This window comes from Salvelinus fontinalis, chromosome 6 (assembly GCF_029448725.1).
Source record: "Salvelinus fontinalis isolate EN_2023a chromosome 6, ASM2944872v1, whole genome shotgun sequence".
Lineage (NCBI taxonomy): Eukaryota > Metazoa > Chordata > Actinopteri > Salmoniformes > Salmonidae > Salvelinus > Salvelinus fontinalis.
In genome coordinates, this window is record NC_074670.1 from 75,629,119 (window position 1) to 75,651,378 (window position 22,260).

Here is a 22,260-nt window from a genome sequence, read left to right on the forward strand (position 1 = left end):
CTAATCAAACACAGGTGTCTTTCTCTTATCCCTAATCAAACACAGGTGTCTTTCTCTTATCCCTAATCAAACACAAACGGCTCACTCACATTTCTCCTCAGGAAACTGAAAGCAAGTGGAACTTGTAATAAAACACTGTTAAGATGTTTCCTTATCAAACGACAGGCAAAGTTGACCTTGTGCCAAATAAAATGGAGTGCTGTCAATTTCACTATGCAAATGACCTCCCCAGTGGTAAGTAAACGTCCTGAGGCAGTGGAATGTCTCTTTCTGAATATCTTCTGCCAGTGATGACAGATCACATAGACTGAAGGCCTAGATACTGTATCAATCATACATGATACACACCAGTCTACACACGACACATTTTACAAGATACACACCACCAGCACACACACACATTAAATGATATGGTACGGTAAGGGACCAGTAGGATGGAAAGGCAACTCATACGACAGACAGGCAATCGTGGCAAACAAGGCACAGAGAATAATGGTTCTGAGAGGACAAACAGACTGCCTGACAACCTTCGTAGGTGTCTGTCAGGGTCTGAGTATTTAGCATAACATTAAACAGTTAGCAAAGGATATGATTGATTGTATTCCTGATCTATACTGATTGAAAAAGAGAGGATCCACATTCTAAGCCCTGACAAACATGGCACAAAATAACATAAACAACAGGAGTAAAAAAAGTACCTACTTTCACTAGATACTGTATCCACAGACGGTCTCCCAAACCGTAGACTCCCACACAGGTAGAGTGAGAGCAGGTGAGAGACAAAAGTAGAGGTAAAGATTGCTAGGTCTGTGTGTGAACGGAGAGAGAGAGGGAGTGTGACTAGCTGTGTGACTAGCCGACAGGTGTTTGAACAGATACAGGCGTGGACACAGACTAGCTCAGACAGTCCTAGAGGCTACGCCACCACCCAGGGTGTGTGTGTTTGTGTAAGGGTGAGATCAGGAAGAAGAGAGTTTTGTTTACTGCTAATTTCCCTCTATTTTATCACATACCTGAGAGCCAGGTGAGTAGGAACATACTTGGCATAGCCAGTAGGAGTGCAGAGCATGACCCAAACACACACACAGACACAGACACACAGACACACACACAGACATTGGCTCCTATAAAACTGTTTCTCTCATGTTTACTGGACAGGGAGACATCAGAAAGAGACAGAGACATTAACAAATCTGAGAACAGTGACTGTAGATATTCTCTAACAATTGGGTCACACTTTAAAGCCTAGGTGTTGTCCAAACACCAGGACTGCTATTTGCTTTGTAATGTTACGAGTTCAATAAGCCTCTCTATTTCTCTTCCAAACTAGAGACAATTATGATGTAGCCCCATTAAAACATGCCTCATCTCGATACGGTGTGTTTAAGTTAATAGCAGTCTGTTGTAAGACAGACCTGGGTAACTGCCAGTCGGCTGACCTATGAATAGTTAAACCATGGGACCATGAGGTGTAGATGTAGGCAGAACAGGGTGTTAGCTCACAGATGAGTGTGTGTGGACACTTTCTCAGAACACCTGCGTCCTCCAACATCTACTCCAAAGCACAGTTGTCAATAGCAACATAATAAATGAACACGGTTGTCAATAGCAACATAATAGGTTAACTCTCGAAATGAATGTCCACACCAGATAGTGTTTACAGTACACAACCCTACCCTTATTTAGCTACAGAAACAATCCCAGACATCCCATGCATACTCACCCAGCCTTATTCAAATGGTATAGGGTGGAGACTTGGGAGGGATGTTAATTTACACATTGCCTCTTTACTCAGTCATACAGGTTCACTGTAGTAGTGAGTTTAAGGATGAGGAAACTATTTGGGTTTTAGTGCCAAGGTTTCACTTCAGCTCATAGTCAGTGTAAACTGAAGTCTATTGTACCTGCTTGCCCTTTTCTCATCCCCCTCTCTCTCTCCTACACTCCGAGGGCTAAACCAGTTGAACAGCTCAGCCTAGCAGCAGTGAGTCTCACCATGGCTCATTATACTAGAAGGAATGTCAGGCATTTCAACCTAAAACCCTGGACTCCCTCTCCCCCGCCCTTTAAGTGATATCACAACTGAACCACCCGCTCTCCCACTCCCGCTCCCCCGCCCGCCCTCACACCTAAACCACACTGATGAGTTTTAATAAGTGATACATGTGTTTATGAGAGGAAGTCATGTCATTGAGACAGTAAGACAGCTGGAATGTAGAAAAGGGGAGGATGACAGAGAGAAGTGGCCCATCCCTTTCTCTGTGAACTATTGTTAACTATTGTGACATAACTATTAACTATTGTGACATGCATTGAAATACAGTTTGTCTGTCTTAAAATGTACATCAAATTAACATTAATCCTGTGATATCGGCTTTGGAAAAACAAAGGGTGGTGGGTGCCTGAGTTATGGTGGATAGATGCAAACAGACTGCCAACTATTTTCTAATGAGGGTGAACAAACTTTATTATGTGTTGACTCCTATACAAACACATTCTATGTTAGCGTTTTAATTAATAAACTGTACAATGTTTAGATTAAGGGAATGTAAGGCATAACATATTTTATTTGAAATGAACTGCATGCGATTTAAATGAACATACTGCATGATGGCTTGTGATTTGTATAAGAGACTAGAAACAAGATGGCTGTAGAGGGAAAACAGTCACAGTAAACGCATCATCACTCATACATCAAAATGAGTGCTCATGAATAATGGCAAGAGGAAGTGCTGGAAACACCATGTTAGATTGTGTATCCACATTGAGAAGATGTGTGCTGCTCTCTATTGGTGAAGAGAGGTACTGAAGACAGGCAAAAATGGAGTACTGACTATCCCAGGAAAGGTGTGAGTTCGCAGATCCTCATATAGGTCTACAGACATGAGAGAAAGCACTCATTTCAAAGGCTTATACCCCCAGTTATTATTATGGGCTCACAAATATATCAGAGTTCAAAAAGAAAAGTTGTTTACCTAAAGAACAAGACACTGGTGAGAGTATGAAACAGTCCGTCCCTTCCGGTTGAATCTTAACTTGATAACTGTACACAACACCCAGCTTAAAATGTTTTTCTCCCATTGACAGCAGTGATTAATGTGCATAGATCTCAAGTTCGGACTCAGAAGTGAGGTTCCATACCACTAGCCTGGAATCCAAACTGATACAATCCATTTCACCATTGTTACACGGAGCATATCAGTTTGGTTTCCAGGCTACCATATTGCAGACATAGCCATCAGGCTCCATGTCGTAGATGAGGATAGCTCTCCACCGTGCGTCTGATCCCATCCTTCAGACCGACCACAGGTTTGTACCCCATGTCCTGCTTGGCTCTGGAGCAGCTGTAGAAGTGATGTGTACCTGCCAGGGCCACCCTCATGGGGGTGAAGGTGGGTTTGAAGGCCACTAGGGGGCGTAGTAACAGAGACAGCAGCCACAGCAGCAGAGCCAGCCCGTAGACTAGCGTGTAGGGAAGGTGGTAGCGTGGAGCAGCGTAGCCCAGACCAACTAGAATATCTGACATGAAGTCCCAGAACCGGACAGGCTCGTCATTAGTGATGTGGTACGCCTGGAGGAAGGGGGGAGATGAGAAAGACCAGGCAATATGGATTGAGAAAAATGTTAAATGTTGACAGAGTTAGAGAAAGACATTTCATTGGTTAGATCCCAATATTGTCCACCAGTTGGCTCTTTTCGTTTTTGGACCCGTCTGGTTTCACAGCGCCTCAGAAAGGGACTTGAATGGAGCCTATGACAGGAGCGGGAAGAAAATCCAACGGTTTATTGGCTGAACTCTCAGTCCATCAACATCTAGCACAGGAATGGGCAACTTTGATAGGTTTTGGGCCACAACAAATCAGAACTCATGAGGGGCCTGCCGTTGCTCTAAGGCTCTGCATCTCAGTGCTAGAGGCGTCACTACAGACCCCCTGGTGCAGCAGTCTAAGGCTCTGCATCTCAGTGCTAGAGGCGTCACTACAGACCCCCTGGTGCAGCAGTCTAAGGCTCTGCATCTCAGTGCTAGAGGTGTCACTACAGACCCCCTGGTGCAGCAGTCATAGGCACTGCATCTCAGTGCTAGAGGCGTCACTACAGACACCCTGGTTCGAATCCAGACTATCACAACCGGCCGTGATTGGGAGTCCCATAGAGCGGCGGACAATTGGCCCAGCGTCATCCGGGTTTGGCCGGTGTAGGCCGTCATTGTAAATAAGAATTTGTTCTTAACTGACTTGCCTAGCTAAATAAAAAGGTTAAAGAAAAACTAGTTTTCACATAAACTTTATATGCCCAAACTTCGAATCAATTGGGCTTCCCAAAAATAACACTAACCCCAAAACAATATGGCCGCTGTGATGGAACATTCATTTGAACTGACGATTTGTCTTTTTTAAGTCCCATCTAATTGAGCTGTAGCAGGCTCTCTCCCGCCTCCATTTTAACCCACGCCCCTTTCAAGTACCACTTTGTTGCACAGTATTTCCAGGCTCTATATCGGGAGCTTGGGACTACAAAAAGGTTCAATCTGCATTTTTGGTGAAATGTAGTAATTGACAGCCTTGTTCTGTTTAATGTTCTCGACACACACATATTACTCTAAATACCCCAATTCGTGTTAAGTACAAAATAATACAAAATCAAAATTCCAATGAGGGTTGGAACTCCAATTATCACAGAATCATCTTTTAGCAGATAGAACCTTATTAGTCCCCGAGCTCTGAACATGGGAACAACGTTTGTTACAACCAATGTTCCCTCAAAAACAAAATGTCACCAGCGAGCATGGCTAGAAATGCACGTTTTGTGCTCTTGTAGGACGCAACCACTCCCCCATCGCTGACTAGAAATTAACTAGAACTGGGCTAATAACTCACTTACTAGCAAAGGATATTAACAAATGCACACGTGGCTTACATGCAACTCTCGCTTTGATCCCAAAACAAGCGCATCTACTCATGACCGCTCATCCTGTAAACACAGTCCAGTTCAAAGTGAAGGGCACAGATCCATATGGCAATGGCTATTTGCATATAGGCCTATTGCAGTGTTGATTGGAGATTGCTGACACGAGCCTGTCAATGCAATAGAATCCTACTCCAATGCGCTCTGCCTATAAGGAAATGTCTTGCACAGTTAGTCTTGCATAGTATGTTGCATTGAAAGCGGCTAATATCGTGTTGATTAGATAACAATTCCCACAGTAAAGAGAAACATTGACCATGTTAACTAAAGGGGAAAACTCAAGAAAGGTGAGTGAAGTACAATCTTGTGCTTCTCTGCAAGGGCGGATGTTTCTTCTGTGCAGCAGTCCGATTGAGAGATGCGCGCCCAGTTGAGAGAGAACAGGTAGAACCCAACAAATATTTTGCGAGTGCGAAAGGCATCTCTTTCTTCAAACACACTACAGTTGTCCCCATTGGTCATCATCACACAGTTGTACAGTGCAGGCAGGTCTACTGTACGAGCTAGAACATATAGATGGTTCCTACCTTGCCACAAATAGGAGACTCTGGCCTCAGACTCTCAGCTGCCAGGATGAGTCCATGAACCACATTGTCCACAAAGGTGAAATCCACCAGGTTAGAACCATCACTACAGAGACAGAAGACATAGTTGGCAGAGAGAGAGACAACATCAACAAGGACAGTGCCATATGGGGCTGCAGGTAGCCTAGTGGTTAGAGCGTTGGGACAGTAACCGAAAGGTTGCTAGATCGAATCCCCGAGCTGACAAGGTAAAAATCTGTCGTTCTGCCCCTGAACAAGGAAGTTAACCCCCTGTTCCTAGGCCATCATTGTAAATAATAATTTTCTTAACTGACTTTCCTAGTAAAATAAAAAATATCCATAAAACATTAACTTTGGTCAATCCCACTATGTCTAGTGAAGAGTCCATGTTCCATTCCAGTCCTGTGTATGACTGACCCGATGATGAACTTCATCTTGCCCCTGCGTGCCGTGTCGACCAGGATGGGCACCAGCTGGGGGTCCCGGGGGCCGAAGATACCGTGAGGTCGAATGGCCACCGTCAGGAGACCCTTCTCCTTGTCACAGGCCTTCAGAACCAGCTGAGACACCACAGAGAGACAAGATGGAGATAGAGGAGAACATGACTTATTTCACGTGGAGCTGATGTGGAGCATGCTACAGGTCTGGATAGGGCAGCATCAATGTCTAAATGTGCAGACAAGTTCACCCCCATAGCAATGCTCTGGTACCATTAACATAATTATGATAAGGCTATTCTACAAAATAAACAAGCTTCTCTCCCTTCTCCTGTTCTCTCTGGGTGTCTGTGTGTAGCAGTGTCCTCACCTTCTATCTGGGTGTCTGTGTGTAGCAGTGTCCGCACCTTCTCCTGTTCTATCTGGGTCTCTGTGTGTAGTAGTGTCCTCACCTTCTCCTGTTCTATCTGGGTCTCTGTGTGTAGTAGTGTCCTCACCTTCTCCTGTTCTATCTGGGTGTCTGTGTGTAGCAGTGTCCGCACCTTCTCCTGTTCTATCTGGGTCTCTGTGTGTAGTAGTGTCCTCGCCTTCTCCTGTTCTATCTGGGTCTCTGTGTGTAGTAGTGTCCTCACCTTCTCCTGTTCTCTCTGGGTGTAGTAGTGTCCTCACCTTCTATCTGGGTCTCTGTGTGTAGTAGTGTCCTCACCTTCTCCTGTTCTATATTGGTCTCTGTGTGTAGTAGTGTCCTCACCTTCTCCTGTTCTATCTGGGTCTCTGTGTGTAGTAGTGTCCTCACCTTCTCCTGTTCTATCTGGGTCTCTGTGTGTAGTAGTGTCCTCACCTTCTATCTGGGTCTCTGTGTGTAGTAGTGTCCTCACCTTCTCCTGTTCTATCTGGGTCTCTGTGTGTAGTAGTGTCCTCACCTTCTCCTGTTCTCTCTGGGTCTCTGTGTGTAGTAGTGTCCTCACCTTCTCCTGTTCTCTCTGGGTGTCTGTGTGTAGTAGTGTCCTCACCTTCTATCTGGGTCTCTGTGTGTAGTAGTGTCCTCACCTTCTCCTGTTCTATATTGGTCTCTGTGTGTAGTAGTGTCCTCACCTTCTCCTGTTCTCTCTGGGTCTCTGGGTGTAGTAGTGTCCTCACCTTCTATCTGGGTCTCTGTGTGTAGTAGTGTCCTCACCTTCTCCTGTTCTCTCTGGCTGTCTGTGTGTAGTAGTGTCCTCACCTTCTCCTGTTCTCTCTGGGTCTCTGTGTGTAGTAGTGTCCTCACCTTCTCCTGTTCTATCTGGGTCTCTGTGTGTAGTAGTGTCCTCACCTTCTCCTGTTCTATCTGGGTCTCTGTGTGTAGTAGTGTCCTCACCTTCTATCTGGGTCTCTGTGTGTAGTAGTGTCCTCACCTTCTATCTGGGTCTCTGTGTGTAGTAGTGTCCTCACCTTCTATCTGGGTCTCTGTGTGTAGTAGTGTCCTCACCTTCTATCTGGGTCTCTGTGTGTAGTAGTGTCCTCACCTTCTATCTGGGTCTCTGTGTGTAGTAGTGTCCTCACCTTCTATCTGGGTCTCTGTGTGTAGTAGTGTCCTCACCTTCTATCTGGGTCTCTGTGTGTAGTAGTGTCCTCACCTTCTATCTGGGTCTCTGTGTGTAGTAGTGTCCTCACCTTCTCCTGTTCTATCTGGGTCTCTGTGTGTAGTAGTGTCCTCACCTTCTATCTGGGTCTCTGTGTGTAGTAGTGTCCTCACTTTCTCCTGTTCTATCTGGGTCTCTGTGTGTAGTAGTGTCCTCACCTTCTATCTGGGTCTCTGTGTGTAGTAGTGTCCTCACTTTCTCCTGTTCTATCTGGGTCTCTGTGTGTAGTAGTGTCCTCACCTTCTCCTGTTCTATATTGGTCTCTGTGTGTAGTAGTGTCCTCACTTTCTCCTGTTCTATCTGGGTCTCTGTGTGTAGTAGTGTCCTCACCTTCTCCTGTTCTCTCTGGCTGTCTGTGTGTAGTAGTGTCCTCACCTTCTCCTGTTCTCTCTGGGTCTCTGTGTGTAGTAGTGTCCTCACTTTCTCCTGTTCTCTCTGGGTCTCTGTGTGTAGTAGTGTCCTCACCTTCTATCTTGGTCTCTGTGTGTAGTAGTGTCCTCACCTTCTCCTGTTCTATCTGGGTCTCTGTGTGTAGTAGTGTCCTCACCTTCTCCTGTTCTATCTGGGTGTCTGTGTGTAGTAGTGTCCTCACCTATCTTGGTCTCTGTGTGTAGTAGTGTCCTCACCTTCTCCTGTTCTCTCTGGGTGTCTGTGTGTAGTAGTGTCCTCACCTTCTATCTTGGTCTCTGTGTGTAGTAGTGTCCTCACCTTCTCCTGTTCTATCTGGGTCTCTGTGTGTAGTAGTGTCCTCACCTTCTATCTTGGTCTCTGTGTGTAGTAGTGTCCTCACCTTCTCCTGTTCTATCTGGGTCTCTGTGTGTAGTAGTGTCCTCACCTTCTCCTGTTCTATCTGGGTCTCTGTGTGTAGTAGTGTCCTCACCTTCTATCTTGGTCTCTGTGTGTAGTAGTGTCCTCGCCTTCTCCTGTTCTATCTTGGTCTCTGTGTAGCAGTGTCCTCACCTTCTCCTGTTCTATCTTGGTCTCTGTGTGTAGTAGTGTCCTCACCTTCTCCTGTTCTATCTGTGTGTAGTAGTGTCCTCGCCTTCTCCTGTTCTATCTGGGTCTCTGTGTGTAGTAGTGTCCTCACCTTCTCCTGTTCTCTCTGGGTGTAGTAGTGTCCTCACCTTCTATCTGGGTCTCTGTGTGTAGTAGTGTCCTCACCTTCTCCTGTTCTATATTGGTCTCTGTGTGTAGTAGTGTCCTCACCTTCTCCTGTTCTATCTGGGTCTCTGTGTGTAGTAGTGTCCTCACCTTCTCCTGTTCTATCTGGGTCTCTGTGTGTAGTAGTGTCCTCACCTTCTATCTGGGTCTCTGTGTGTAGTAGTGTCCTCACCTTCTCCTGTTCTATCTGGGTCTCTGTGTGTAGTAGTGTCCTCACCTTCTCCTGTTCTCTCTGGGTCTCTGTGTGTAGTAGTGTCCTCACCTTCTCCTGTTCTCTCTGGGTGTCTGTGTGTAGTAGTGTCCTCACCTTCTATCTGGGTCTCTGTGTGTAGTAGTGTCCTCACCTTCTCCTGTTCTATATTGGTCTCTGTGTGTAGTAGTGTCCTCACCTTCTCCTGTTCTCTCTGGGTCTCTGGGTGTAGTAGTGTCCTCACCTTCTATCTGGGTCTCTGTGTGTAGTAGTGTCCTCACCTTCTCCTGTTCTCTCTGGCTGTCTGTGTGTAGTAGTGTCCTCACCTTCTCCTGTTCTCTCTGGGTCTCTGTGTGTAGTAGTGTCCTCACCTTCTCCTGTTCTATCTGGGTCTCTGTGTGTAGTAGTGTCCTCACCTTCTCCTGTTCTATCTGGGTCTCTGTGTGTAGTAGTGTCCTCACCTTCTATCTGGGTCTCTGTGTGTAGTAGTGTCCTCACCTTCTATCTGGGTCTCTGTGTGTAGTAGTGTCCTCACCTTCTATCTGGGTCTCTGTGTGTAGTAGTGTCCTCACCTTCTATCTGGGTCTCTGTGTGTAGTAGTGTCCTCACCTTCTATCTGGGTCTCTGTGTGTAGTAGTGTCCTCACCTTCTATCTGGGTCTCTGTGTGTAGTAGTGTCCTCACCTTCTATCTGGGTCTCTGTGTGTAGTAGTGTCCTCACCTTCTATCTGGGTCTCTGTGTGTAGTAGTGTCCTCACCTTCTCCTGTTCTATCTGGGTCTCTGTGTGTAGTAGTGTCCTCACCTTCTATCTGGGTCTCTGTGTGTAGTAGTGTCCTCACCTTCTATCTGGGTCTCTGTGTGTAGTAGTGTCCTCACCTTCTCCTGTTCTATCTTGGTCTCTGTGTGTAGTAGTGTCCTCACTTTCTCCTGTTCTATCTGGGTCTCTGTGTGTAGTAGTGTCCTCACCTTCTATCTGGGTCTCTGTGTGTAGTAGTGTCCTCACTTTCTCCTGTTCTATCTGGGTCTCTGTGTGTAGTAGTGTCCTCACCTTCTCCTGTTCTATATTGGTCTCTGTGTGTAGTAGTGTCCTCACTTTCTCCTGTTCTATCTGGGTCTCTGTGTGTAGTAGTGTCCTCACCTTCTCCTGTTCTCTCTGGCTGTCTGTGTGTAGTAGTGTCCTCACCTTCTCCTGTTCTCTCTGGGTCTCTGTGTGTAGTAGTGTCCTCACTTTCTCCTGTTCTCTCTGGGTCTCTGTGTGTAGTAGTGTCCTCACCTTCTATCTTGGTCTCTGTGTGTAGTAGTGTCCTCACCTTCTCCTGTTCTATCTGGGTCTCTGTGTGTAGTAGTGTCCTCACCTTCTCCTGTTCTATCTGGGTGTCTGTGTGTAGTAGTGTCCTCACCTATCTTGGTCTCTGTGTGTAGTAGTGTCCTCACCTTCTCCTGTTCTCTCTGGGTGTCTGTGTGTAGTAGTGTCCTCACCTTCTATCTTGGTCTCTGTGTGTAGTAGTGTCCTCACCTTCTCCTGTTCTATCTGGGTCTCTGTGTGTAGTAGTGTCCTCACCTTCTATCTTGGTCTCTGTGTGTAGTAGTGTCCTCACCTTCTCCTGTTCTATCTGGGTCTCTGTGTGTAGTAGTGTCCTCACCTTCTCCTGTTCTATCTGGGTCTCTGTGTGTAGTAGTGTCCTCACCTTCTATCTTGGTCTCTGTGTGTAGTAGTGTCCTCGCCTTCTCCTGTTCTATCTTGGTCTCTGTGTAGCAGTGTCCTCACCTTCTCCTGTTCTATCTTGGTCTCTGTGTGTAGTAGTGTCCTCACCTTCTCCTGTTCTATCTGTGTGTAGTAGTGTCCTCACCTTCTCCTGTTCTATCTGGGTCTCTGTGTGGTAGTAGTGTCCTCACCTTCTCCTGTTCTATCTGGGTCTCTGTGTGTAGTAGTGTCCTCGCCTTCTCCTGTTCTATCTGGGTCTCTGTGTGTAGTAGTGTCCTCACCTTCTCCTGTTCTATCTTGGTCTCTGTGTAGTAGTGTCCTCACCTTCTCCTGTTCTATCTTGGTCTCTGTGTAGCAGTGTCCTCACCTTCTCCTGTTCTATCTTGGTCTCTGTGTAGTAGTCGATGGGCTTCTTGGCGTAGGGAAGGTCTTCTCTCCCATCCTTGATGTCTGTTCCTTCAAACACCACACTGGCACTGCTGGTCAGTACCACTTTCTATAGCAGACAGGCAGAAAAACATCTCAACTTTTAGGCAGTATAGCAGACCATCTATCCACTAGATCAGTAATTACATTAAATTATGGAGAATGTACAAGTATTTTAACAGAGCATTTATTTCATTGAATTTAGTTTGTCTTTGTAACATATTGTATGACAGGCCTATCTGTTCAACAGTAACCATATACTGCCCCCTACCTGTACTCCAACCTCAGTGCAGACCTGTAGGACAGTCTGTGTCCCCTGGATGTTGACTCTCTGGAACAGAGCCTTATCATCACTGGCTGGGGCTGGAGAGGCACAGTGGAACACCAGGGAGACCCCTTGGAGGGCTGTTAGGAGAGCCTGGGATAGGGCCACACACACAATGACACCCAAATGCAGACACACACAGACAAACACAGACCTAACATGTACACATGAGGCACAAAGGCCATAACAAGGTCATATAGCTGGCCCCAACCAGCTCAGTAGACAGACAGACTCACCTGTTTGTCACAGAGGTCTCCCTGGTGGAAGGTGACTCCTGGTAGTTCATAGCTTTGTCTGATGTCAAACACAGACACCGTGTAGCCTTTATCCAACAGCTTCTCTACCAGGTGTCTACCCAGGAACCCAGAGCCTCCTATCACTGCACACCTCTTACTGCTCTGTAGCAGATAGAGCGACAACATTCAGTAAAGACAGACTATGATACAATGAAACGGACACACAGGAGACATATGAGAAGAACCAATAAATAGCCTGAACGTGTGGCATATAGCTCAGAACTTGATATGTTCTTCAAACTACCGCGCACTCACCGGTCGTATGCGCGTGGCCATGGCAAACTGCAGGAGCGTCGTCGGTGTTGGGAAACAAATTGACAGAGAAATTTGAGTATTTGGTTAAAGTTCCCTCGTTCGAAAACAGTTTGACAAGATCATGTCACACGGACAATTGAATCATGATGAAGACTACAAGCAAACACCTTAAAGCTTATTTCAAGACAAGTTTACAATATAAAGACACTTTAATATGCTATCAAATAAGTGAAAATGTTTATCCTCTCACCTGTTAAATCTGTTTAGCAACAGTATAAATCGACCCGCGCACAATTAATAAACCCTGTATCAGCTGAGCCCGAGAGGCGCTCTCGTTGGGTAGACGGGAGTTTGGGTGTAAAGGCGACAGGCTCGAACAGCCAATGCAGTGGAGCCTACGTCAAAGAACGCCACTGCTCTGACCAACCGGGACATATCCACAGTGAGACCACACCCACAGTGGGTAGCTATAGAAGTGTAAACGCCCCTAAACCTGATCCTGTATCCGTTGTTATATTTCCCACACATAAATTGGCGCACGGAGAATAGATTCTGGATCGGAGCTCCAACCATTAATCCAGCCAATTGCAATATAGAGTTTTATACCACATGTCATCATCAACCAATAATCTTCTTGCCCGACTAGATGCACTCGATTTAGCTTGCTCGGCACGTTCATACGAATTGTTTCCATTCTGAATGTGGCATTTTGTAGACCCGGAGTACAGAAGGAAATAAATCGAGTGCGCATTCACAGGCACAGATCAAAATGATCATAGCACAGACAGAATACTGCGCTCATTGACTGGAAATCTTCATTTTATTAACTTAATTTATTATCCCAAAATTATATTAAGCCTATTATAACATTGAGATATAATAAGTGCATATCTGTTATTGCAGCCCCTGTAATAAACGGTCCGTTTTTCTGTCTATGATCTCATCCCTGCCTAGATGATAGGAGGAGAGAGAGGAGGGACGGAAACATATTAGACAGAGCACTCTTCAGTAAATCTACGGTTCTCTTGTGTCTGTCTTTGCGAGTGATCATCTGAAATGGTGAGTAGGCTAATGCTGGAGCGCAATTAACGGTTTTGCCGTTCTGTTTTGACGCTCCTTGTGCTTCTGCTACAAATAACAAAAGGCCTCGCTACGCTGAGGCTACCACAACCTGTATTAACCCTAACTGGCTGTACGATAGGAATACTGGCTTGCTTATTACTCAATCAATGGAAGCACGAGCATATTATCTGAAAGGGTTAATAATGGGATGTGAATAATCAGAATGAAAAAAGTAGTGATGCATATTTCCCCATGTCTACGCTAGCCTTCTGTTGCCAGCTATCTGTAAATAATCAGCTATAGTGACAGTCATGTTATATTTATTTATTATTACTGAAATTATCGCCCTATTTATGGCATGTTTCCCCTAGGCTATCTGACTTTACATTGAAATGGCCTTTTGCACATACAAGATGACTTGTCTATACATATCATTTGAAATCACTCCCTTCTAAGGCTTCCACTTTCTCTTTATCTCCTGGCTACATCTCAATAATTGAACCTAGCTGGACTGGAGGAGTTTAGAGAAGGAATCTACTTAAGACCATTGAGATACGCCCATCAAGCCTTAATGTGTTTCCTTGTTGCCATCGCTAGGCAACCAGTGTAAAGAGGCCGTCCCTGGGTCCGGTCCCTCCCCCCAGGAAGAAGTCCAACCCCAAGACAGAGCTCACTGAGGAGCTGAAACAGGAGATCAGAGAGGCCTTTGAACTGTTTGACACCGACGCCTCCGGATACATCGATGTCAAGGAGCTAAAGGTCAGGGGTCAGAGGTTAGGGGTTATGCACAGGGACAATATTTGTGTAACATGATGTACTACAGTACCCATAGTACAGTGTCGGTCAACAAAGATCTTCCTGGGGAGCTACAGGGTGCTTTTGTTCCAACTCAACACTAACACACCTGGTTTTAATCAACTCATCTGTTTTGATCTATCTCTCTCAATTCAATTCAATTCAAGGGCTTTATTGGCATGGGAAACATATGTTAACATTGTCAAAGTAAGTGAAGTAGATAATGAACAAAAGTGAAATAAACAATAGAAAGTGAACAGTAAACATTACACTCACAGAAGTTCCAAAATAATAAAGACATTTCAAATGTCATATTATGTCTAAATACAGTGTTGTAATGATGTGCAAATAGTTAAAGTACAAAAGGGAAAATAAAAAACATAATATGGGTTGTATTTACAATGGTGTTTGTTCTTCTGTCTCTCTCTAGGTTGCTATGAGGGCGCTGGGGTTCGAGCCGAAGAAAGAGGAGATTAAGAGGATGATAACAGAGGTGGATAAGGACGAAACAGGAAAGATCTCCTTCTCTGACTTCCTCACCGTCATGACTCAGAAGATGGTAAGAAAAACAACATTGTGAATAAATAATATATTTTTTTGTCAGAAATAATTTAGTGTTTGTAACTTTGTAAGCTATAAAAAATAAAGAGAGTCGTACACTCTACGGGTAAACCACCGTTTCGGCACCACTGTGCCTTCTTCAGGGTGATGTCATAAATACTTGAACCAGGTTATGTAGACAAACTGTGCAATTAGTTCAACCAATGACAATATTGAGGGGTGTGTCGTCATAATTATTAGGGTGATTGGAATAAATTGAGTGAAAAAGTTTAACAGACAAGTGTACAGCATGTTGAATATATTAGGCTATTGTTATCATATGGCAATATAAATAGATATTAGCATCAACGTACATTATTGTTTAATTTAATTTCACATATATGTTTTCAATTTAATATAATTTTTGTCACATGTAATCTTTTGGGTTTTTGGGGGAAAAGTACCCAATTTTTTATATACTTTTAAGGTATCTTTACTTTTACTCGTATGAAAATTGGGTACTTTTTCCACCACTGCTCATGAACAATTCTTGGTTTTTTTGTGAACAAGTCTTATAAATTAATATATTATTTCCCCAGCTTATCAGCGTACACCCAATATGTCCCCTGTTGATGATGCTTACTGTGCATTAGGCTTAAACCAAAATATTACATGTAACAAAAATGATATTTAATTGGAAACAAATATATATGTGAAATTAAATTAAACAATAATGTATGTTGATGCTAATATTATGTACAATATCTATTTATGTTTCCATATGATAACAATAGCCTAATATATTCAACACACCGTAAACTATTGTCTTTTAACAGTTTCTCTGAATTCATTCTAATCAACCTAATAATTATGACACACCCCTTACTATTGTCATTGGTTGAACTAATTGCAGTTTGTCTTCATAACCTGGTTCAAGTATTTATGACATCACCCTGAAGAAGGCACAGAAATTGCAAATCGTTGGTGGTTTACCCAATACATTTCTGGGAGTTTATACACAGAGTGTAACTTTTTATAGCTTACAGTTTATTCACCGTTAGTCAACACCTCGACACTAAATAATTTTCTCTGGGTGTGCGTCAGCTCATGCTTTTGATTAGTGCTTGTACCATTGCAATTTACCAACAAAAAAATGTGACAGGAGTTGTGCATTTTAGTTCCCAACTACAGTGCATTTCGAAAGTATTCAGACCCCTTGACTTTTTCCACATTTTGTTACGTTATAGCCTTATACTAAAATGGATTAAATCGATTTTTCCCCCTCATCAATCTACACACAATACCCCATAATGACATCACAATACCCCATAATGACATCACAATACCCCATAATGACAAAGCGAAAACAGGTTTTTAGAATAAAAAATAAAAAACAGAAATACCTTATTTACATAATTATTCAGATCCTTTGCTATGAGACTTGAAATTGAGCTCGGGTGCATCCTGTTTCCATTGATCATCCTTGAGATGTTTCCACAACTTGAATTGGAGTCCACCTGTGGTGAATTCAATTGATTAGACATTATTTGGAAAGGCACACACCTGTCTATATAAGGTCCCACTGTTGACAGTGCATGTCAGAGAAAAAAAACATGAGGTAGAAGGAATTGTCCATAGAGCTCCGGGACAGGATTGTGTCGAGGCACAGTTCTGTGGAAGGGGACCAAACAATTTCTGCAGCATTGACAGTCCCAAAGAACACAGTGGCCTCCATCATTCTTAAATGGAAGATGTTTGGAACCCCCAAGACTCTTCCTAGAGCTGGCCGCCTGGCCCAACTGAGGAATTGGGGGAGAAGGGCCTTGGTCAGGGAGGTGACCAAGAACCTGATGGTCCCTTTGACAGAGTTCTCCTCTGTGGCGATGGGAAAACCTTCCAGAAGGACAACCATCTCTGCAGCACTCCAACAATGGTACTATGGTACTGGCTAGATGGAAGCCACTCCTCAGTAAAAGGCACATGACTGTCCGCTTGGAGTTTGCCAAAAGGCACCTAAAGACTCTCAGACCATGAGAAACAAGATTCTCTGGTTTGAAGAAACCAAGATTGAACTCTTTGGCCTGAATGCCAAGCGTCACGTCTGGAAGAAACCTGGCACCATCCCTATGGTGAAGCATGGTGGTGGTAGCATCATGCTGTGGAGATGTTTTTCAGTGGCAGGGACTGGGAGACTAGTCAGGATCGAGGGAAAGATGAACAGAGCAAAGTACAGAGAGATCCTTGATGAAAACCTGCTCAGGACCTCAGACTGGAGCAAAGGTTCACCTTCCAGCAGGACAACGACCCTAAGCACACAGTCAAGACAACGCAGGAGTGGCTTCGGGACACGTCTCTGAATGTCCTTGAGTGGCCCAGCCAGATCCCGGACTTGAACCCAGTGGAACATCTCTGGAGAGACCTGAAAATAGTGCATCGACACTCCCCATCCAGCCTGACAGAGCTTGAGAGGATCTGCAGAGAAGAATGGGAGAAACTCCCCAAATACAGATGTAACTAGCTTGTAGCGTCATACCCAAGAAGGATTGAGGCTGTAATTGCTGCCAAAGGTGCTTCAACAAAGTACTGAGTAAAGGGTCTGAATACTTATGTAAATGTGATATTTCCGTTGTTTTATTTTTTATACATTTGCAAAAATTTCTAGAAACCTGTTTTTGATGAGAGGGGGGAAAAACTATTTAATCCATTTTAGAATAAGGCTGTAACTTAACAAAATGTGGAAAAAGTCAAGAGGTCTGATTGCTTTCCGAATGCACTGTATGTATGTGTGTGTGTGTGTGTGTGTGTGTGTGTATGTATGTGTGTGTGTGTGTGTGTATATATATATATATGAATGTTGTATTACAGGGTATTTTATTGATATTGTATCACCATGCATTATTGTGTTGTATTACATTGTGTTGTAACTGTCTACCAACCCAGGCTGAGAAGGATTCTAAGGAGGAGATCCTGAAAGCATTCCGTCTGTTTGATGATGATGAGACGGGGAAGATCTCCTTCAGGAACCTGAAGAGGGTCGCTAAGGAACTGGGAGAGAGCCTGACTGACGAGGAACTGCAGGTGAGGTATACACCTGGACAGCACTGTATACACACACGCACACACTTGGACAGCACCTTTTCCCCAAACCTGTAGAGTACTGTACACACAGCGTGAACATACAGGATGATTTAGGTTAGGATACAAAATTGCTTTAAAAAAAAAAAGTGAAACATACTGGTCTACTGCTAAGGCTACTGTGTAATTGTTTACTGTGAATCTGCTGTCCCCTACTTCCTCTCCTCCCTTTCCATCTCCTGTTTCCTCTCCTCCCTTTCATCCCGTTTCCTCTCCTCCCTTTCCATCCCTTCCCCTGTCCCCTGCTTCCTCTCCTCCCTTTCTGTCCCCTTTCCTCTCCTCCCTTTCTGTCCCGTTTCCTCCCCTCCCTTTTGTCCCGTTTCCTCTCCTCCCTTTCTGTCCCGTTTCCTCTCCTCCCTTTCTGTCCCGTTTCCTCTCCTCCCTTTCGTCCCGTTTCCTCCCCTCCCTTTCGTCCCGTTTCCTCTCCTCCCTTTCGTCCCGTTTCCTCTCCTCCCTTTCTGTCCCGTTTCCTCTCCTCCCTTTCTGTCCCCTGCTTCCTCTCCTCCCTTTCTGTCCCCTGTTTCCTCTCCTCCCTTTCGTCCCGTTTCCTCTCCTCCCTTTCTGTCCCGTTTCCTCCCCTCCCTTTTGTCCCGTTTCCTCTCCTCCCTTTCTGTCCCGTTTCCTCTCCTCCCTTTCTGTCCCGTTTCCTCTCCTCCCTTTCGTCCCGTTTCCTCCCCTCCCTTTCGTCCCGTTTCCTCTCCTCCCTTTCGTCCCGTTTCCTCTCCTCCCTTTCTGTCCCGTTTCCTCTCCTCCCTTTCCGTCCCCTGCTTCCTCTCCTCCCTTTCCGTCCCCTGCTTCCTCTCCTCCCTTTCCGTCCCGTTTCCTCTCCTCCCTTTCCATCCCTCTCCCCCTCATCCCTTCCTACCTCAACTCTTCCAGGAGATGATCGAGGAGGCAGACAGGGATGGAGACGGAGAGGTGAACCAGGGAGAGTTCCTCCGCATCATGAAGAAGACCAGCCTGTACTGAGACTGGACCAGGGTGTTGTGGGGTAGAGGGTGATGTGGTTAGAAGACCAGCCTGTACTGAGACTAGACCAGGGTGTTGTGGGGTAGAGGATGATGTGGTTAGAAGACCAGCCTGTACTGAGACTAGACCAGGGTGTTGTGGGGTAGAGGGTGATGTGGACCAGCCTGTACTGAGACTAGACCAGGGTGTTGTGGGGTAGAGGGTGGTGTTGGGGACATACAGGGGCAGAGGAGACTATGGTTTGGTTTGACATGTTATGTACTAGTCAAGTCATTACTCAGTTATCCAGGCCTGTCCTAGTTTAATTATACAACTTCCTTTCCTCGTCTCCTTCCATATCTCCTTGCTGTCACAACCTTTCATCAGTTAGAGAAGAGCTATAAAGAATATCTTTCTCTTAGTTAGAATGCTGGTGGAGTCCCAAAACAGTGCTTTCATCTATCACTACCCTGTTTCATATTTCATATGTGTCATCGTGAAGGTTAATGGGACAAGGGCAGGAAGCTCTTTAGGACGACTAGGGTCTACCCCTAGACATTCCCTCCCCTCCAACACCCACCTCCTCTACCCCTAGACATTCCCTCCCCTCCAACACCCCCCTCCTCTACCCCTAGACATGCCCTCCAACACCCCCCTCCTCTACCCCAATACATTCCCTCCCCTCCAACACCCACCTCCTCTACCCCTAGACATTCCCTCCCCTCCAACACCCCCCTCCTCTACCCCTAGACATTCCCCCTCCTCCAACACCCCCCTCCTCTACCCCTAGACATTCCCTCCCCTCAAACACCCCCCTCCTCTACCCCTAGTCACCCCCTCGGCAACCCCCCCCCCTCCACCCCCCCCCCCCCCTCGACCCCTTGGCAACCCCTCCCCTCTAACATCCACCTTACTACTCTAATGTAAAGTGAAAGTTGTGACTGTATTTTTCTTCTTCGTATTGTTGTATTTTTGTCTCTTTGAATTATCTACAGTATGATCTCCTGTATTGAATGTTTTGTACATATAAACTGCATGTGCAGATATATATTGATATTTAAGATATTCATTAATGAAATACCTTTTAAGCAGTTTTTTCCCCAGTTTTTTCCCCAGTGTAAGACAAGTTCATGGTGCTGTAACATGTTCTGACCATTTGCATCCATGTACTGTGTCACCATGTTGGAGAAGTCTCTAGAAAGAAAGATTTCCCTGACCAAGATGGCTATCCTACAATCATGTTGCCAGGGTACCCGTGTCCATTCTAGTGTTACACATGTCCATGTTTAATCTCTAGTCTAACGTTAGTACAATATTGCTAAGATTGCTAAGACTCATTCTAAGATTAATTTAGGGCCCCTATTCACAAAGCATCTCATCCCAAAGTAGGAGTGCTGGTCTAGGATCAGCCCCTCACTGACCATATAATCTTATTCATTATCATCTATAAAGGGACAACTGATCCTAGATCAGCACCCTTCCCCTGAGATGCTTTTAACAAAGGCCCTGAACATGGTTAGACCTATGGGTAACAGATGCTGTAAATGTTTCTATATTCCCCCAACGCCAGTCCTTTATGTGCTATCAGACACACATTGACAGCCAGGGATGAGTCCCAAATGGCATCCTATTCCCTATATAGTGCACATTTTTTGGCCTTAGCCCTATGGGTCCTGGTCCAAAGTAGTGCACTATATAGGGAATAGGGTGCCATTTGGGACTCTTCACCAGACTCCACTCCTGCAGAGAGACAGCAGAGCTGTGAATATGATCATGTAATATTTGATAGCAGCAACAAACTACTGGCTCAGTGGTATTTGTGATGTGCTTTAGGGACAGGGTACTGCAGTGAGTGTTCACTTGGTGTGAGAGAGAGAGAAAGAGAGGGAGAGAAAGAGAGAGGGATATGGGTCGGTTGCTCCCAGCATATGACGAGATATCATCTCATTGGAAACATAAGGAACCTGACTGAAACCTGAAATGAGATTGATATAAGATTGCAGAATTGGCATGTCGATTTGGAAGCAATTAACAATCTGATAACCTAAAGAAGAGTGAAAACAGTCAGACACCTGAAGGTGAGTGACCACAGTGAGACAGCTGAAGGTGATTGACCACAGTGAGACAGCTGAAGGTGAGTGACCACAGTGAGACAGCTGAAGGTGATTGACCACGGTGCGACAGCTGAAGGTGAGTGACCACAGTGAGACAGCTGAAGGTACTTGACCACAGTGAGACAGCTGAAGGTGAGTGGCCACGGTGAGACAGCTGAAGGTGAGTGACCACATCGAGACAGCTGAAGGTGATTGACCACAGTCAGACAGCTGAAGGTGATTGACCACGGTGAGACAGCTGAAGGTGAGTGACCACAGTCAGACAGCTGAAGGTGAGTGACCACAGTCAGATAGCTGAAGGTGAGTGACCACAGTCAGATAGCTGAAGGTGAGTGACCACAGTCAGACAGCTGAAGGTGAGTGACCACAGTCAGACAGCTGAAGGTGAGTGACCACAGTCAGACAGCTGAAGGTGAGTGACCACAGTCAGATAGCTGAAGGTGAGTGACCACAGTCAGACAGCTGAAGGTGAGTGACCACAGTGAGACAGCTGAAGGTGAGTGACCACAGTGAGACAGCTGAAGGTGAGTGACCACAGTGAGACAGCTGAAGGTGAGTGACCACAGTGAGACAGCTGAAGGTGAGTGACCACAGTGAGACAGCTGAAGGTGAGTGACCACAGTGAGACAGCTGAAGGTGAGTGACCACAGTGAGACAGCTGAAGGTGAGTGACCACAGTGAGACAGCTGAAGGTGAGTGACCACAGTGAGACAGCTGAAGGTGAGTGACCACAGTGAGACAGCTGAAGGTGAGTGACCACAGTGAGACAGCTGAAGGTGAGTGACCACAGTGAGACAGCTGAAGGTGAGTGACCACAGTGAGACAGCTGAAGGTGAGTGACCACAGTGAGACAGCTGAAGGTGAGTGACCACAGTGAGACAGCTGAAGGTGAGTGACCACAGTGAGACAGCTGAAGGTGAGTGACCACAGTGAGACAGCTGAAGGTGAGTGACCACAGTGAGACAGCTGAAGGTGAGTGACCACAGTGAGACAGCTGAAGGTGAGTGACCACAGTGAGACAGCTGAAGGTGAGTGACCACAGTGAGACAGCTGAAGGTGAGTGACCACAGTGAGACAGCTGAAGGTGAGTGACCACAGTGAGACAGCTGAAGGTGAGTGACCACAGTGAGACAGCTGAAGGTGAGTGACCACAGTGAGACAGCTGAAGGTGAGTGACCACGGTGAGACAGCTGAAGGTGATTGACAACAGTCAGATAGCTGAAGGTGAGTGACCACAGTGAGACAACTGAAGGTGAGTGACTACAGTGAGACACCTGAAGGTGAGTGACTACAGTGAGACAGCTGAAGGTGAGTGACCACAGTGAGACAACTGAAGGTGAGTGAACACTGTGAGACAGCTGAAGGTGAGTGACCACGGTGAGACAGCTGAAGGTGAGTGACCACAGTGAGACAAAAAATAAATATGTTAAAATACTTACAATTGAAGTAATTTATTTGGGCCACATTATTTAAAAATACTCAGATAATAAGTATTTAAATAACAAATACTCAAATACCCATGTATTTGAACTCAGATTGTCGTGGACAATCGGTTCAAATATAACGCTGACAAGAACTTGTGAAATCAAACATGCTTTTAATACAATTGTATAGCAATCTGGAATGTCCCGCGGAACACACACCATTTCCCAGCCCCGCCTCCAGCATTTATACACATACAACATATAAGTCTAACCCACATGCAAATAAGCATACTTCCCCTAATTCTTCCTGTCACC

At 45.4% G+C, this 22,260-nt stretch overlaps 3 protein-coding genes and 1 long non-coding RNA gene across 8 annotated transcripts in view; 1 reads left to right on the forward strand and 3 right to left on the reverse strand.

Annotated features, from left to right (window-relative positions):
- LOC129858428 (zinc finger protein 185-like) overlaps positions 1-2,088 on the reverse strand; it is a 28,490-nt gene extending 26,402 nt beyond the window's left edge. The window contains exon 1 of the mRNA XM_055927642.1: positions 703-2,088. The gene's annotated coding sequence lies outside the window, so the exon portion shown is untranslated. The remainder of the gene's footprint in view (positions 1-702) is intronic.
- A 351-nt stretch (positions 2,089-2,439) lies between these two features.
- On the reverse strand, positions 2,440-12,273 carry LOC129858429 (sterol-4-alpha-carboxylate 3-dehydrogenase, decarboxylating-like). The gene is made up of 8 exons (XM_055927643.1): positions 12,178-12,273; positions 11,928-11,954; positions 11,613-11,774; positions 11,323-11,469; positions 10,993-11,121; positions 5,928-6,070; positions 5,493-5,595; positions 2,440-3,571 (listed from the first exon to the last, which is right to left on the reverse strand). The coding sequence occupies exons 2-8, from the start codon at positions 11,946-11,948 to the stop codon at positions 3,239-3,241; spliced, it is 1,038 nt and encodes a 345-aa protein (XP_055783618.1). The 5' UTR covers positions 11,949-11,954; positions 12,178-12,273; the 3' UTR covers positions 2,440-3,238.
- LOC129858430 (uncharacterized) lies at positions 6,524-10,763 on the reverse strand. Of its 5 annotated transcripts, none has more exons than XR_008760026.1 (8): positions 10,689-10,763; positions 10,437-10,608; positions 9,202-10,399; positions 8,530-9,164; positions 8,278-8,449; positions 7,945-8,240; positions 7,125-7,563; positions 6,524-7,087 (listed from the first exon to the last, which is right to left on the reverse strand). It is a non-coding gene; the product is annotated as an uncharacterized LOC129858430 (long non-coding RNA). The 5 variants fall into 5 exon arrangements; XR_008760030.1 differs by lacking the exons at positions 10,437-10,608; positions 10,689-10,763 and adding an exon at positions 10,400-10,411 and having other exon boundaries at positions 9,202-10,193; positions 10,276-10,320; XR_008760028.1 differs by lacking the exon at positions 10,437-10,608 and having other exon boundaries at positions 9,202-10,320; positions 10,689-10,757.
- Positions 12,274-12,649: 376 nt separating the features above from the next.
- Positions 12,650-19,242, forward strand: LOC129858434 (uncharacterized). The gene is made up of 5 exons (XM_055927651.1): positions 12,650-12,986; positions 13,587-13,748; positions 14,215-14,343; positions 17,265-17,402; positions 18,339-19,242. Exons 1-5 carry the CDS (start codon positions 12,984-12,986, stop codon positions 18,426-18,428), a joined length of 522 nt encoding a protein of 173 aa, XP_055783626.1. The 5' UTR covers positions 12,650-12,983; the 3' UTR covers positions 18,429-19,242.
- The last annotated feature ends 3,018 nt before the right edge of the window (positions 19,243-22,260 follow it).

What these genes read in the sequence shown, in the direction of transcription:
- LOC129858434 (XM_055927651.1), top strand. An exon ending in CCGTCATGACTCAGAAGATG is followed by an intron (nt 14,344 to 17,264) that starts GTAAGAAAAACA and finishes CTACCAACCCAG; the next exon opens with GCTGAGAAGGATTCTAAGGA. An exon ending in TGACTGACGAGGAACTGCAG is followed by an intron (nt 17,403 to 18,338) that starts GTGAGGTATACA and finishes CAACTCTTCCAG; the next exon opens with GAGATGATCGAGGAGGCAGA.
- LOC129858429 (XM_055927643.1), bottom strand. Translation starts at nt 11,948, where the DNA reads ATGGCCACGCGCATACGACCG. An exon ending in GCACTGAGGTTGGAGTACAG is followed by an intron (nt 11,122 to 11,322) that starts GTAGGGGGCAGT and finishes TGTCTGCTATAG; the next exon opens with AAAGTGGTACTGACCAGCAG. An exon ending in AGTCTCCTATTTGTGGCAAG is followed by an intron (nt 3,572 to 5,492) that starts GTAGGAACCATC and finishes CCCTTCCTCCAG; the next exon opens with GCGTACCACATCACTAATGA.